Source organism: Otolemur garnettii, unplaced genomic scaffold (genome assembly GCF_000181295.1).
Source record: "Otolemur garnettii isolate 467f Iridium unplaced genomic scaffold, OtoGar3 scaffold00119, whole genome shotgun sequence".
Classification (NCBI taxonomy): domain Eukaryota; kingdom Metazoa; phylum Chordata; class Mammalia; order Primates; family Galagidae; genus Otolemur; species Otolemur garnettii.
Genome location: NW_003852514.1, coordinates 5,571,030 through 5,587,883, shown reverse-complemented (window position 1 = coordinate 5,587,883; position 16,854 = coordinate 5,571,030). Strand labels below are relative to the sequence as shown.

At 53.6% G+C, this 16,854-nt stretch overlaps 1 protein-coding gene across 12 annotated transcripts in view; it reads left to right on the top strand.

Moving 5' to 3' along the window:
* CAMK2B (calcium/calmodulin dependent protein kinase II beta) overlaps positions 1 to 16,854 on the top strand; it is a 107,051-nt gene that overhangs the window by 59,129 nt on the left and 31,068 nt on the right. For all 12 annotated transcript variants that reach the window (XM_003797575.1, XM_003797570.2, XM_003797571.2 and 9 more), the window contains exons 3-6: positions 1,435 to 1,494; positions 5,919 to 5,973; positions 10,365 to 10,430; positions 16,291 to 16,363. In XM_003797575.1, the coding sequence (XP_003797623.1) occupies positions 1,435 to 1,494; positions 5,919 to 5,973; positions 10,365 to 10,430; positions 16,291 to 16,363 (254 nt within the window). The remainder of the gene's footprint in view (positions 1 to 1,434; positions 1,495 to 5,918; positions 5,974 to 10,364; positions 10,431 to 16,290; positions 16,364 to 16,854) is intronic.

The following is a 16,854-nucleotide window of genomic DNA, read 5'->3' as shown; positions in this document are numbered from 1 at the left end:
AAAGGAGAAATAGTGGACACTTCCCAGAGGTGTTCCTGTCTGCAGATGTGGCCTTCTTACTCAAGAAAGGCATGTGCTTGTTTGTGAGCATGTCCTGTAACCCTAGACCACCACAGTCATGCCCATAGGAACTGGCCACAGACATGCCTCCATTAGGTTTTCCCTCTTGCAGGTGGACAGTTTCCTCCAAGCATGGGGATCAGATGCTTTGTGCTTCCTGGGGATGTCTGCTAAATGGCAGCTACATGCTTTCCCTGCTGGTAGTGCTACTGGTGTTCTGTAGTGAGGGAAACGTCCCCTGCAGTCTTGGTTGGCATACTATGTGCTCCCTGGGCCCTGCCCACCTTTCTGTGGGGGAGCTCGGTCCTCAGCAGGGGCAGGGGATTGCAGACACCAGTCGCATCCATCCCAGAGGAAGCTGTCATCCGACTCTGAAAACCTACTAGTCTGTCTGCATAGTCCCCCACATGTGGCTGTGCCTCAGCCACGGTCTGCTTTCCACCTTTATGTGAATGAAGACACGTTTTGTTTTTTCCCCTCTGCGCTGTGTTGGGATGTTAGGGTTTTGTGGCAGAGGGCTGTGTTTCTTTGCTGTGCGTTGGTCTGCTTGTGATTATAGCCACATGGAGTCCTGACTTCTGTCAGTGGAATTGTGGGGGGTTTGGTTTTTTACTGTTGCAATCTCTATCAGTTTTTAAAATCCTCCTGGCACCTCTATTTGAAATATAAAATTTCTAGCTGATAGAGATGTCTGCTCTGGAGATGGGGCCCAAATACCTGGTGTCCTGGCATCTCTACACCTATCATTTCCCAGTGCCAGTCCAGAGCCCTGGAAGTGAGAGGGTTGGTTGCCGCACGTGGAGCTCTGAGAGGCTTCTGGCTCCACCACCAATTTGCTCCTCTTGCCCAGGCAAGCCTATGATGTTTTTGACTCTTCCTCCAGCCAGTCAGTTTGAGGGTACACCCTTATCCCCCACCTCAGTCCTGTTCTGACAGCCCCACCTGGCAGGCAGGGAGGTTTTACCAACCCTGCTGCTGCCTCTGAAGAACAGATTTGGCTTCATCAGAAAGCTCCAGAGTATGGAATTAGGACAAATACGTGAAGGATTAAATCAGTTCACTGCTAATACACAGCACTTTCTGTTCCTTGAATCATCTGGAGAGATTCTTAGCCCCTAGTTAGCAGCACTCATGGCTTCCTGTGGGCCTCTTCATACAAACGCCTGTCAGTCTGTCCCTGCCCCAGGCCTGCCACCAATGGCCCAGGGGATGTAACGACAGCATCCCTCAGAGGGCAGTCAGTCACTTGCTGCGGGGTCACTTCCATTCCTTTCTTGGTTGGCAGCCCCTGCACACCCACAAGGGCCTCTTTCAACATGGGTGGGCCATTAGCTATTGGGCCAGGAGGTGACACCTTTCCTTTTCTGTCCCCAGATCACCAGAAACTAGAGAGAGAGGCTCGGATCTGCCGCCTTTTGAAGCATTCCAACATCGGTGAGTGGCCCCTGGGGTGGGGGCAGGTCCCCACACTCTCCCAGACAGCAGCCCTTCCCTCTTTCTATACCAGACTTCCAAGGGGATGCTGAACTTACTTTCCTTCTCTGTTGAAATACCCCGTCTGCAACCCCCGAGGAAGCTCATTCTCTACCACCCCAACCCCACCCCAACTCGGAAGGCTCCATCCTGTTTGATGTGATTCTTGGGGATACACAGAGGTGGGACAGTCCCCTTTGGGATCAGGGTGGGGCTCTGACCAGGTCTGTCCCATCCCACTCTATCTTTACGTCCTCATCTGTGGCATCAGTGACAATGGCTGCAGAGAAAAGTAAATGACACACTCCTCCCCCACAGAGACGGCCCCCAGTGTGTGACTTCCCAGAACACTCAGTGCTGAGCACACACAGGGGCCTAATTACAATAGGAAAGTTTTAAAAGTTTGGAAAACAAAGTCTGATTAGAGACCCTGCCACATGTGGCCTTTGGACTGAGAGCCTCTGACTGCCCCACTTTGCCAGTCCAGGGCTTCTGTAGCTCTTGTCTGTGGAGGAGGGACCACCATCCTAGAGTCAGTTGCCCTGCAGGACCATTTGGATCCCAGAACCAGGGACCTTGGCTGATCTGAGCCTCACTGTCTGGGCACGTAGGTGTTCTCCTAGGTGGCCTAGGCTGACCCTGGTCTCTGGCATTGAGGCTGCTGGTCCTGCCAAGGAGAGGTGGGGTCTAACACATGAGCTTCCTGGCTCTTCCTAACAGCCCTAATGCCTGCCTACATCTGGGAGAGATCAGAGCCAAGACTTTGAGTGCTCACACTCCCAGCAGAGAGTGCAAGCATTTTGCCTGCAGGCTGCCTCCCTGAAGGCCCAAACCAAGTCTGTATTAGGGTAATAAATGCAGTTTGGGGACCTCTGGGGACCACAAACTCTGCAGACCCCTGCAAGTTGGCTCAGATCTCCCTGGCATTACTCTGGCCTTTTGCATTACTCTTGCCCTCCATGGCTTCAGACTGGTCCAGCTGCACAGGCGCCATGGAACACGTGTGGCACATGCATCACTGTGTGCATGAATCTGGCTGCCTGTCTTTCTCTTAATGCTAGTCCCTCTGGTGACCTCTAAGGAGTCCAAGAGCTCAGGCCTTGCACATGTCAGGCGGCAGCCAGGAGATTCCTTGGGGTGGCAGCCACTATCTGCTGCCTCTGGCCTTAGAGGAGCTCAGCATGGAGATTCCTGTACCCTTCCTCCAAAGCTCCGAATAACCTATGCCAGGATGGGGCCCAGTAATCTTTGTGCAAAAGGGCCCTCAGGGGGGTATGAGGCACAGCCATTCAGGAGCCAGGGCCTTCACGTACTACCTGGGCCTGGCTCAGAAAGTCAGAGAATCTTCAGCATCTGGTGTAGGGGGCTGGAGCACCCTCCCTTGTTGTGTTCTACCAACTCCCTTCTGGGGCCCAGGGACCAGCTGCAGCTCTGATCAGGTTCTTAGGGCCTTGGTCTCTTGAGTCCCCACCCAGGGGAGGTACAGCCCCAGAGGAAGGGTGGCTTTGGCAGAGGAGAGCTCTAGCACAGAGCCAGGAAGAGGGAAGAGGCCACATCCCTGAAGCCCTCCCATAAGGTTGTCAAGTGCTGCATGTTAGCGCTAGAACAAGATTTGCTGTCTTCCTCCTAACCGAGGGCTTCTAGATGCCACTCTTTTTTTTAGGCAGAGGCTCACTCTGTTGCCCCAGCTAGAATGCAGTGGCATCATCATAGGTCACAGCAACCCCAATTCTGGGCTCAAATAATCCTCCTGCCTCAGCCTCCTAAGTAGCCGAGACTACAGGTGCCTGCCACCGCACCCAGCCAATTTTTCTATTTTTAGTTATTATTAGACCACTCTTACACAGCTGGTCTCAAATTCCTGAACTCAAGCAATCTACCCTCTTCAGCTTCCCAGAGTGCTGGGATTACAGGAGTGAGCCACTGTGCCTGACCCAGAACAGACTCTTAAGATACGATCCAGGACTTTATTTTTTTGCTACTTCTATATTCTTCTTGCAATGTTGCTTGCTTACTGTGTTTACAAATAGATTTCTGCCAATTCACTTTTTTATTTAGCCCTGTCTATGAAATCATGGGTCTGATGTGGTGGTTAGGTTTTCTTTTAAACCAGTAAAAAGTACATGTAAGTAGGTAACTGCTTATAAAATATTAAAAGTGTTTTATAAGAACACTTATTAAGAGGCGTCCACGCCCCATGCAGACCCTGGTGGCAAGGAGGTGGGACTCCCCCAAGCGAGGCTGAAAGCTTGTATACCTCTGCCCTACCGCCACCTTGCAGTCTGCATGGGGTGGCAGGTGCCTAAGCTCAGGGACAGTCCCACCCTCCAATAGTACAGTCCTGTAGCACGCAGGAGCAGTGAGGTGGCTTTATGGATGAACAGGACACCCTGGATCTCTCCCTTCATGGCCCCTGAGCCCTTCTCTGTTCCCAGGGGAAGATTTCCATGCAGCACGTCCCAGGTAGGGCAGCTCAGAGTGGCCAACTTACTGGGCCCTCACCTGGACTTGTTCAGTGGCCCCCACTAGAAAGGAGTCAGGAGGGGTGAGCTTTACTTTAACTCCAGGGATTTTGTGGAGGGTCCTAGAAGGAAGCTCTTGGTGACTCCTGGGGACCTGCCATATCTTAGGGAGTTCAGAGGAAGCAGGGTGTCAATCACGTCAAGTGGGAGAGTGCCCTTTCTCTTGGGATAAAAGTTAGCCGGGCTTTGTGGGAAGAGGACTATTGATCACAGGGAGTGCCTTAGCTAGTGGTGGGGGGAGGTCCTGTTTGGCCAAGGTCAGTGTTGGGTCCTGGACAGCCGCAGTGAGTGAGAACTGACAGAGGCTTTGGGCTAAGGAACACCGTGCTCTTTGAGGGTAGGGGTGGGTGGGTGCAGTGGAGAGAGGCTAGAGCAGAGAAACAGAGCACTGGTCCTGGGCTGCTGTAGCCCAGGGATCCTTGGGGGGAGGCCTGGGCCTCAGAGGCACTCGGACACAATGAGGCTGGGCCCCTGGGAAAACTAGAGCCAGAGGAGGAAGGGCACTGGCAGCTGGTCAGAAACTAGGACAGCACTGGCGGACGTCACACAGGGGCTGGAGCTGAGTCAGCGATTTGTACCCAAGGGCCAGGGGCCTGGGAAATCGGGTTGGGGGGTGGGTCAAGGAAGGATGTTTTTCACCCTTTCAATGCCTCATTTCTAGTGGCAGGGCAGAGCCAGGCCTCCTGGGCCTGTCTTCCTAGGACCAGAGTAGTAAGGGCTGAGGAGGTATGGTGCAGACTGCCCCCCATCCTGAGTCCACGCCCTGCTCTTCCTCTTGTGAGCTTTGTGACCTTAACCTTAACCTGAACCTTTGTGCTTCAGCTTCCTCATCCATAACTTCTTGGGTGGTTGGGAAGGTTACTTGGATTAACACAGGCAAAGTGCTTAGAGCAGCAATGATGGGTAGGGAGTGCTTGGTGCATGCAGGTTGTCACTGTCCTCGTCATTCTAGCAATGAGCATAGTCGGCGCATGGGAGCGCAGTGTCCAAACTGAGTCATTCCTAAAGAATATCTGCCGCTTAGTACAGGGCACATCTCTAGCTCAAGGGAAAATAGGCCTTGGGTTTGCATGCTTTAAGAGGAACTCACTCACTGTCCCCTCGAGCCTCTGTCCATATGTTTGTGTGTTTGTTCATTCATCACATCCTGACTGGCTCCTGCCCCACACCAGGCAGAGCTTGTGGTGAGATGAAGGCTTAGAACACACAGACCATCACAGGCAGCTGTGCACGTGGTGGCCATGAGGAGGGGAGGGGAGATGGTGCTCCATACGGCTGGACCACACACATTCTAGAATCTGAACTCAGGATGATGCTGTTGGGCAGGTTACCTCTAGGCAGGGGTCCCTGTCTGTCTGCCTGTGCTGACAGCATGCAACTGAGGCACAGATCCTGAGGGCCAAGGGCAGCTCTAGAAGGACCTGGGGAAAACAGTGGGCACATTTTATCCTGGCTTCTCTCCCATGAAAAGCTCCTCAGCAGCCCCTGGCCAGCAGCAGTTGTGCAAGCTGCTCCTGCTATTCTCCTTGAGGTTTGGGAACAGCTGAGGCCCAGGCCAAGACCGAGAGGACCAGGTCTCCCTCTGACAGAAGGAAACATGCAATCAAACTGGTGGCTGAGGCGAAGGGATGGCAGGGTACTGCCTAGAGGCCCACAGATGCCCCCAGTGGCCAGCCAGCCTGCAGGGCTAGAAGCACTCCCCAGGCCCTGCCCTCCTGCCTGAACCCTGGGCCTCTCCACCCCTGTCCTGAGGTCTGCCCTGGGGCTTGTGCAGCTGGCCAGGTGCCTGCACAGGTGCAGAGGTGGGCAGTGGGGTGTGTCCTGGGCTACTGCCAGCACCTCATGGCTTCTCTGTCCTCACAGTGCGTCTCCACGACAGCATCTCCGAGGAGGGCTTCCATTACCTGGTCTTCGATCTGTAAGTTCCAGACCTGGAGCCTCTTGCCCTCACCCACTCCCAGCATTGGCCCAGGGTGGATCCCCTAGCCCCAGGGAACAGTTCTAAGCACTGGGCTGGCCCCACCTGAGTGCACCTCTGCAGCTATGGGTCACCTTGCTCCAACCTACCCGCCTAGCCTCACTTGCCTCTCCTTGCTTGCTTTGCAGCAGGTTTATTGGGTCCCGTGGAGACTGGAGTGCCATTCTGGACCCTCTCTGCCATAACAGAACATGCTGGAGGCAGTGGCAGGGGTGGGGGAGGGGGACCCCAGAGGAACAGTCAGCGGCTTCATTCATCTTCCTTCCCATGGTGCCCTCATCACGCCTGGGCTGGGCTACCACTGGCTGGCATGAGCATGTGTGTGAATGTGAGTGTGAGCCTGAGTGCGTGCACATGTGTGCATGTGTGTGTGCACAGTGGGTATGTGAGTATGTGAGAGCAAGAGTGTGCATATAGGCAGGGTGTGCATCTGTGTGCGTATGCCTTGTGGAAATGTGGGTGAATGAGTTTACACAGGCATGTGCATGCATGATCGTGTTTCCAAGAGTGTGCGTGTGTGCATACATGTGCACAAGTGTGTGTGCACATATGAGTGTTGGCAGGTGTGTGCCTGAGTGTGCATGCGTGTGCGGTAGCTAAGCAAGGAGGCGTCTGGGGCTGCTGCCGCCTCTCACTTCCTGCCGGATTTAGAAGCAGTGATCTCATCTCCTCACTCTTGACAGCTCCTGTTAAGCAGTGCTATATTTAGCTGTCAGTAAGTCAGTGCAGCTCCAGGACCCTGGGCTGGAAAGGGGCCTGTAGGTCTTGGCCTGCCCCTGTGACCCCTAGGTGGCCACACAGCCAGGGAAGCCTGGCCAGTGTACTATTGCTATGGTTACCCCTGGGCCCTCCCCGTGGCTTTGTGAACATGCAGGCCAAGCACAAATAGGATGAGCCTGCATGGGCACTGCCCTCTCAGCTCCTCCTCCCTCACATGACAGATGACCTGGCCCTGGTGCATGCAGGACTCAGGGGCCCTATGTCCATGGGGGCGTCCTCTTGTCAAGAGAGGCTGGGATTATCTCTGCTGGGGCTTGGCCACCACTCAGGTTGCCCTGTGTGCCCCACAAGACACCACATCAAATGGCCAGCCAGGTGACTGAGACTGACACAGGACACAGCCCCCACTGTTTGGTTGAGACTGTGCCCTAGAACATCTCTATCCCATGGTCCTGGGGAGCTGATAGGCTCTCTGCCGTACCTATGTGCCCCAGACCTAACTTCACCAGCCTATTTTCCCAGAAAACAGAGAGACCACTGGGCTAGGGGTGGTCCTTTCTTGAGCCCCTAGTAGCCAACAGATGGTTGGGTGTGTTTCAGGAGCTGAGAAGGGGAGAGAGAATGGTGTGTGTGTGCATGGGTGTGTTCCCATATGAGAGATGCTATGTCTCCTACTGGCCAAGCACATGCTAGGCAGGTATGGGGAGAAGCTCTGCATGCCCTCCTCCTAAACCTCTATGGCTCCTGCACCTTCAGGAGGCCCCGAGGCCCCTTGGCAGTATGTGGGGCTCTGTTGATTCTGGGGAGTTGACAGGTATCCCCATTCTTCATGCCTGAAAATGTCACAGGACTTGAAGACTGAGTCTGGGCATAGAGGGTCTCGCACACACCTGCACTCCCAGAGGAAGGAGACTCCCACATGGGCTATGGCTGTGGCCTAGAATCAGCCGTATAGCCCCTGTGGCTTAAGGAAAAAGGAGCCTGGGGGCAGGTGTGGGGCCTCCAAGCCTATTCATGTGCTCATGGCCCTTTCTGGGCCAGTCCTGAAGTTCCTAAATCCCCCACAGCAACCAACATGGCTGGAGGCACAAACTCCCTGCCCTGAAGCTGTAGACTACAAGCTAGCCTTGGCCCAGGTGCCTGTGACCCAAACTATAGCTTGCTTAGCCTGGAGCACTGGGCCCAGCCTCAGGTAAAGCACTCCTCAGGGGGCTTCTGAGGGCTACAGCCCAGACTTGAGACCTAGAGGCCTTTTGCCACTGTTTTGTGCTTGGATTCAGGGTCTGCAGAGCCTGATCTGTGCTCACGTGTGCTAAGACCTAGACAGTTATTCACTCAGTGCTGCAGCATGCCAGTCCCTCACCAGGCTCTGGGCAAGACCTGCAATTTGATCCCCCTGCTCCATGCACATGGATGCACACAGACACATGCACACGTGTGTGTGTGTGTACACAAACTGGTATATATGTACACAAGGACACACATAAGTATCCATGAGCACATTAATACAGATAAACCAGTATACGTGGACACAAGTGCATACACAGGCACACACACATACAGACATGTGCGTACACATGCACATGTGTGCGCACAGCTGGTACACATTTACAAAGTGCACACAAGCACAGCATGTGCACACACACACAGTAGCACATGTGTATGTACACACATGCACACAGTATAGTATATATGAATCCAGGTGCACACATGGGCACACACATACACATGTACACACATGTGCAACCACAAACAAGTACACGTGACCACAAATATATAAACAGACTTATGTATGCATGTGTTAAAGATACACATGTATATGTGTGTGTGCATAGAAACCAGTATACATAATGTACTACACACATAGGCACACATGCGTGTACACTGTAACATTCCAGTTTACGTGTACCTGTGTGCACACATCCTCACACAGACAGGCCAAGCTCAGGAGCCAGGCCAGATGTCCCCATGAAAGCCCCACCTAGACAGCCTTTTGTTTTCCTGTGGTCCATGCTTATTTGGTTGCAGAGAGGTAACAGCCTATGGGGATCAAGAGGAGAGAGATATGGGTGCTGGTGTGTATTTAGAGCCGATCAGACAACAGAGGCCGAGCCCCTGCCCCTGCCCCAACCCCCAGCCAGGACAGGAAAAGGGAGGAGGAGTGGGAACCCCCAGTTCTTTAATGTCTGGTCTTGGCTCTCCCAGAGAGCCAAGGACTGTTTGGCTTTCCATGCATTCCTTCCTCATCTCACCCTAAGGGTTGGGTCAGTGGGGCCACCGGGGTGCATTCAGCCTGGAGCAAGCCAGGCTAACACTCCACACTCCAAAATGCAAATAGAGAAACCTCAGTACCCAGGGCAGCATGGCCAAGCAACAAGGAGATGAGGAAGAGGGTGTGGGTACCAACAAGGTGCCCTTATGGCCTCACAGGCCTCCCTTCACAGAGGGACACAGGAGGGAGATCCTGGCAGCTAGATGGAGTCTTCTAGCAGACCCGGAGGGCTGACTTGGGTGAGGGGCTTGGGCAGACCCCGAGAGGACTCTGCCTCACTCCCCTGGTTTGTATTGAGCCCTCACCACCTCTTCCATACCCACATTGCTTAGCCCAGGGGACCCTGAGCAGTCTGCACCCTGTCCAGGTTCCCAGAGGCCTTCTAGACAGTGGCTTCTGCTTTTGGGATCTATATTAACCATAAGACCTGACAGCCACTCACTGGCAGGCGGGTGGGGTGGGGGACACAGGGCAGGTGGGTGTATGAACAAAGACACCCACCCCATCCTACCCTGCCCCCCGCCTGTCATCTCCCCCCCCCGGAGATGATACTTTGAGTGCCTCAAGGCCTCAGCCTGACAGGGAAACTAGATCCAGGGAACATATTTTCTGGCCCTTCTGCTCCTGTGTGAGGGCCACAGCTCTTGTCTTGGGAGCAGGTTGAGGAAGGGAGACCAGATCTTCTCATACTTGGAGCTCAAGTGACAAGGTCTGGGTATAACACTGTGGAGCCCTGGCTAAAACTATCTGCTGCCCACTCTGGGCAAGTTACTTAACTCTTTGAAATTAATTCTCTCATCTGAAAACAAAGTAAATTAGTGCCAATGTCATGGAATAGTAAGGACTGAAATGTTCAGTCATTATATATAAGTAAGTATTTGGTAACTGATGGTCCTAAGTTATGACAGTAATAGGATAGAGGTTGTGATGCTGGTGTTGGTGATGGTGATAGTGATGGTAATGGTGGTGGTAGTGATGATGTTAGTGATGAAGGGTGGTAGTGATGATGGTGATGGTGGTAGTGATGGTGATAGTGATGGTGGTGACGATGATGGTGGTGATCATGGTAGCAGTGATGATGGTGGTGATGATGGTGATGATGGTGGTGGAGATGATGGTAGCAGTGATGATGGTGAGATGATGATGGTGGTGGTGGTGGAGATGATGGTAGCAGTGATGATGGTGATATGATGATGATAGTGGTGGTGATGGTAATAGTGATGATGATGGTGGTGATAGTGGTAGTGATGATGGTGATGATGATGGTGGTGGCAATGATGAAGAAGACAGAGTGACAGGGATCTCTAGAATCTGTGACCCCTACTTGCTTTTCCCACAGGGTTACTGGTGGAGAGCTCTTTGAAGACATTGTGGCAAGGGAGTACTATAGCGAGGCTGATGCCAGGTGAGTATGGAGCACCCCCTCCGGCCTATCCCCACTTTCCTTATGCCTTTGCCTGTCCCTCCCTCATCCCTACCCCTGTCCCTTCTAACACATGTCTGTTCCTGTGCAGCGGTGTCCTCTCCCCAGCCCAGGTCAAAGGTCATCTGAGTGGGGGTGTTGGTCTTCCCAACAGTCCCACCTGGCCCTGCTGAGAGCTAAGGGCAGCTTGTGTGTTCTTGGCTCCCACTGGGGGAGTGGCCCCAGCCTATACCACTTTCCCTAGGGTTATAACCGGCTGCAGAGGGGATGGCTGGTGGAGAGGAGAAGCAGACATGGTGTGATCACAGGTTGCCATGGCCCATGAAGGGCGCCCCTTGGCTAACCTCCCTCATGGAGATAAGCAATTCCCAAATGCCTTTTCCCTTCTAAGATTTCCTCACAGGGCTACCTTGGGCCCTACTCAGCTTGGGTATAAAGTGAAGGGAAGTGGGCAGCTTGTCCTGGTGGCACCTGCTGGGAAAGGGGCCACTGGCTCTCCTCCTGGGGCCTGCATCATTGCTCAGCCACACCCCAGGGCAGTGGGCATGGAACTGGGTGAAACCTCAGCACAGGGACTAAAGGCCATCTTTTCTATGTGCCCAAGGCCCTGTTCACAGGGCTCAGCCCTGGCCTCTAGGCACCCTAGTGTGAGGATGAGATGTGGAGACCCAGGTTCCATCTGGGCAAGGATTCCTGTAAACCTCAGGGCAACCCTTCATCAGGGCCAGCTTTACCAAGAAGATGAAGAGGGACAGTGGTCTCAGAGATGACCATTTGTGGCATGGCTGCTGGAGGCCAGATTGAGGCATCGCAGATGTCATCTGTGGAGGTGACAGGGCTCCTGTCCTGCAAGGATAGTCATTAGTGGCCTGTTGTGACCCAGGCCAGATACCACCCTGACCTATGACAGAACTCACAACAGTGAATTTCACCTCAGGGACAGCTAAAGGCATCACTCTGTCTGCCAACCAGCTATGCCCACACCTGCTCTGCCCTAGAGAGGTGCATTTAAAAAGAAAAAATGGCCCCTGAAGGAAGTGAGTTATGGATGATTTTACACTTTTTATCTTCTTTGTCTATTTCAGAACTGTTCTTTAATAAGTATGGATTACTTGTCTAATCAAGAAAAATGAATATTATTTTTTAAAATTAGCAAAAATAACTTGATGTGACTTGCTTCTGTACTAGCAGGCAACCTTGCCCATTGCAACAGGCCATGTCCTTGTGTGGGCGGCATGTGCAGTTTGGTGCAGTGGCCTCCCCAGCAGCCACTGGGGACAGGCACAGGTCTTGGGACCCTCCTTTTTGCCCCAGATTTTCAAGACATTCAGGGGCCCTGAATTCTTTTCTTAAGCTCCTCAAGGAAGGACTATGTGTTTTACAAACAGTCTGGGAGTATCCTGTCCCCTTGAACGAGGCTAGGTTTTTCTTCGTATTCTACTTGCAAGTAAAGTGGAGAGTGGAACAGAGACACTTCTTACCTGAAATGCTGGAGTGGGAGTTGGCACAGGGCATGTTGATGGTGGCCTGCTGGGCAGGTAGACTAGAAGGTCCTCGTGCCCCTCCAAGGTAGGGCCCTGGGGTGGGCTGAGTGCCCTGAGTGGCTGATAGAGGCATAGGTGAGGCATGTGAGGCCCCAGAACCTCCCAGCCACAGACAGGACCCCATGGCCCAGGGCCCAGGCAATACCTGGACTGAACTCCCCTGGGCACTGCCGCAGGGCCTGCTATGCCCCTGCCCCTCTCATGACCCCCACCCATAGCCCTTCTGTGCCCCACCCCTACCAACTCCTGCTCCACCCTGGCCCCCAGTGACCTACCCTCTCTGATGCTCAATGTATACCTCCTTTTCAGTGTCCTTCAACCCTGGGAGTCCCCTCTGCTCCTAGGGATTCTTCCTGGCCTTCTGTAGGGTTTAGGGGTCCTTTTGTTCATCATATATCAGGAAGAGGATGCACAGGGGACCCACACTACCTATTGTCCTCCAATCGGGAGGTAGCTGCTTACAAGTCAGCCAACTCCAAATGCCATGCCCCCACAGCCCCAGATTCATCACACCATCCAGTTTCCTTTCCAGAGCTTCAGCCACTCTGCCCAGTCCACAGGTGCTGCCTCTACTTCTCTTTGTTGCTGTTTCTTTCTTTCTTTCTTACTTGTTCTCTACTCAGTCTACATCCACAGTGGACACACACAGTGTATCCTATCTGCCTGGACCACAACCTTTTGCTGTAGGACAGGGGACTGAGAGCTGGCCTGGCCATGGGGTCCCCTGCCTAGAACTCAGGCAGAGAAACTCAGAAGGTGCTTCAGCTGTTTGGCTCCGAGGAAACTTTGCCAGAGCAAAGTGTAGAGTGCTGGGAGGGAAGGGTCCTCTGTGCCTTTACCAGCTACCTCCTTGCCTTACTCTGATGGCAGGCATCCCAACTTCTGCTCAGGACAATCCCGATATGGAGGCCACTGCTGAGTGTATGGGGTCCCTTGGAACTGGCTCAGATGATATGAGGGTTCTGGGCCAGGGTTTCTCCCTGCCCTACCTCCACACCCCTAGTTTTCTCTTACAAACTCTGCTACCTCTCTTAGGGGTTTAGGCCTCAAATGGAGCCAGACTGTGAAGAGGGAGAACAGACAGCCTGAGTTCCCTAGGACTCAAGAAACAAGACAGAAATTGTTTTTTGGAACTCTTTCTAACCAACAAGCCTGATAATCCTCCTTGGAGGAAGCAGGATTTTTATTTTGGAGTTTATGGGAAAACTGAGGAGTGTCCATGTCTTTTTTCTAAACAGAAGAAGCAGAGTTCAAATCATTTAAAACCTGCTTTTTAGAAACCTTAAGAAGCAGTATGGCTGGCTCGGAGCCTGTGGCTCAAGCGGCTAAGGTGCCAAGCTGGCGGGTTCAAATCCAGCCTGGGCCTGCCAAACAATGACAGCTGCAACCAAAAAATAGCCAGGTGTTGTGGTGGGTGCCTGTAGTCCCAGCTACTTGAGAAGAATTGCTTAAGCCCAGGAGTTGGAGGTTGCTGTGAGCTGTGATGCCACAGTGCTCTACCCAGGGCGACAGCTTTAGGCTCTGTCTCAAAAAAAAAAAAAAGCAATATGGCTGATGAAAGATGGCCAAAGGAACCCTGTAAGATGCTCACTGTCCTCAGGGGGAGGACACCAGAGCCCAGACTGAGAATAACATCCAGAATGCTGCTTGTGAACAATTCTGACCACAAAAGGCCCTGCCTGAAGAAGATGGTATGGTGTTGATGGGTGGGGGCAGGCAGGACTGTGTCTAGTGTGTGGGCTAAGTCCTCCCAGGGCCATTTTCTCAGATTCGAGGCCAGGACAAGAGCAATGTGAGGAGAGGGCAGAGGCTGCTCTTAGGCTGGATAGATGTCCCATGCCCCTGCAAGCAGCATTGTTGGCTCAGCCAACAGTATAGTCCAGGCAAGGGTTCTCTTGGTGCTGAGCTGCCTCATTCATGCACAAATGTGTGCAGTGCCTGGAATCCTCATGACAGTGGCTGAGCAGGGGAAGGACTTGATTTCAGCACCATGTGCCAAGTCCCTGTGAGACCCTTGTGGACACCATAGAGAAGTATAGAATAGATGCTGGCTCAGCAATCAACATGGCTCTGGCATTGGTTTGGGGCCCTGCACTGCCAGCAGGGGACACCAAAGAGGACTGGGCATGCTGACCACAGATTTAGGGAGGGACAACAGCTAGGAGGAGGGAGGACACAGGCATGACCAGAGCTACAGCCAGGACCCGCCATGCTATCATTAAGTCTGCAACTGGAGGAAGTTTAAGGAGGAAGGCGCCAACTCCTACCCTCAGCATTAGACTGTGGGTGTGCACGGTACAGGCCAAGCCCCTGTTGGTGGTGTCCAAGGAGGAGGCACTTATTGATGACCGCTGGCTCCACACAAATCTCTGCATGGGCAGAGCACCCGAGGGCAGAGGAAAGGCCAGTCTGCAGGGCTGTGACAGACTACAGGGAGAAGCTGGAGGAAAGGGTGCCATGGTTGGGGCAGGAGGGGCCCGAGATCTACTCTCCCTCCCAGGACAAACCAGGGCTCAGAGTGACCACATAGGATCTGGCCACCAATACTACAAAGCAGTGCGTGAAGGGGCTGGTTGGCCCCTGAGAGGGTCACCCTGAGCTCCTCTGCACTCTGCAGTATCAGAGGAGGATGTCTGACCCCATGGCCTCAGCCCTGGATTCCTACCCTGGCCCATGAGTCCACTCACTGGAGTAAGGCCCCGCCACTGGCTTGCTGTCGGTACAGCAGGCTAGGCAGCAGCAGGGGCTAAGTACTATCCAAAGTATTAAGGACTGGGTTCTCAGGCACATGGAGATGGGACTCCCATGCAGATGAGGGCTCCATGGAAAGTGGATGTTTGTCACAGTGGCCTTATAGGCTAACTACAGGGACATGGCCCCCATCCAGTGGCAAGAGTAGAAGGGAAGTCTGGAGGGAAAATCCAGGCAAAATAAAGGGAGCAATTTTCCTCTAAGGGTCAGGAGACCTCAGAGCATGGGGTAGGGGGGATAGGATTGTGCTTCCTGTCCTTTGTGACATTGAAGGGAGCCATCAAGAGGCTCCCACAGGTTTGGGCCCAGCTCCTTCAGAACACCGCAGACCTCAGGAATTTATCTTCCCCTTAGATTCTGAGGGCTGGGTGTCCTTGGAGTGGAAACTCAGATTCACCTTTTGATGCAGTGGCTGACACTGTCCAGATGTGGCCAGGAGGGGCAGGAGCTATATGAGGAAGGGGTCTGGACTCCCATTCCTTCTCATGGTTTGCCATCAGGAAAACAAGACCCACCCATCCTGCTGACCCTCGGTCACCCCACTGTAACCTCTGCCCTGCCTGGGGTGTCATGACTGAGATACCAACAGATGGGCTTCAGGCAGCCATGGCAAATGTCTCCAGCCCAGCAGGGCAGCCTTTGTGGTAGCTGCTGTGTCCCCAAGTAGGGGGCACCTAGGAGGAGGCAGGCACCATCCACAGGGTCTCAGTGTGCAGGGGTGGTGGCCTGTATCTTTTGTGCTCCAGGATAGGTGTCAGGGAGGTGGCCTAGGGGCAGCTTGGGCTTCTCCTTTTAGCCAGTCCTGTCCTAGAAGAGCCCTGGGACTTATATCCTCAGCCCTCCCTGACTACAGGAAGGTTGAAAGGGAAGCTCTCTATGCTTGGGGCTGCCCCTTGCCAGGATTGCTCCCCTTGCACACAGGACCTCCGCCCAGCCCCTCAGGCCCATAGGAGCTGAGCTAGGCACCCCCAGTGCTGTGAGCCACCCACCATGGCCACCACCAGCCAGCACGGAGCTCAGATTCACATTTGTCCAATGTACAGTAACTAACACTCATACACGCATGTCCTTAGTGCTGCAGAGTGGAGAGGACCACACTCCAGGGCACCCCGCCCATCCCCACAGCCTGTCTCGGCCTCGGTTTCCCTCCTTTTTGCCTGCCTCTCACCATAACCTGCCTTGCAGGGAATAGGCCCAGCCTGGCCTAAGGGTGGGCAGCTGAGGGTCAGCTTGGCCAATATGAGCCTGGGGACAGCTATTTCCCTGAAAGTCACCTCCATGGGCCTGGCCTGAGAGAGGCGGGCCCAGAGTGGAAGGCAGAGCCAGAGCCAGAGCCAGGCTTGCTGGCTGAGGGGGCGCAGAAGGAGCCCCATAGGCCCCTCCTAGTCAGCCACTTCTCTCCCCTTGATTCCCTGTATCCCCCAGGACACCAGGCTGGAGATGCCCCAGTGCCACACAGCACCTGCCCCCAGCACCTCCTCTTGCTGCTCCCTTCCCCAGCCCCACCCCTGGGCTACATGCACTAACCCACCTGCTGTTTGCCGCAGTCACTGCATCCAGCAGATCCTGGAGGCTGTTCTTCATTGTCACCAAATGGGGGTCGTCCACAGAGACCTCAAGGTGAGTCCCCACCCCATGCTGTGCCAGGTGTCTGTTGTCCATACTTGCATGCAGTGTACAAGAAGGTGTGAGAGGTTGGGCAGTGCACAGTATCACAGCACACTGGGGAGGTGTATATACATGGTTCCGTGCATGTGCATATGTGGATATATGTGTGTGCATGTATGTGGCAACATGCACGGAGGCTTGTGTGCACATATGTGTGCACATACATGTGTGCTTGTATGGAGACATTGTGTGTATGAGAAGGCACATGTAGGATACATGCTTGTGGTGTGCATACATGTACATGTATGTGTGGGTGTGCGCATATGTGCATACATGAAGGGATGCATGCATGTGTCTGCATGAGAGGTCATTTGTGTGTGTGTGCCTGTATGTGTACATGTGGGTATACATGTGTGTGCACACATGTATATGTGGGGGAACATGTGTGCATGTGGCTGTGTGTGCATACTGCAGGTATGTACATGTGCATGCTTGTGCTCATG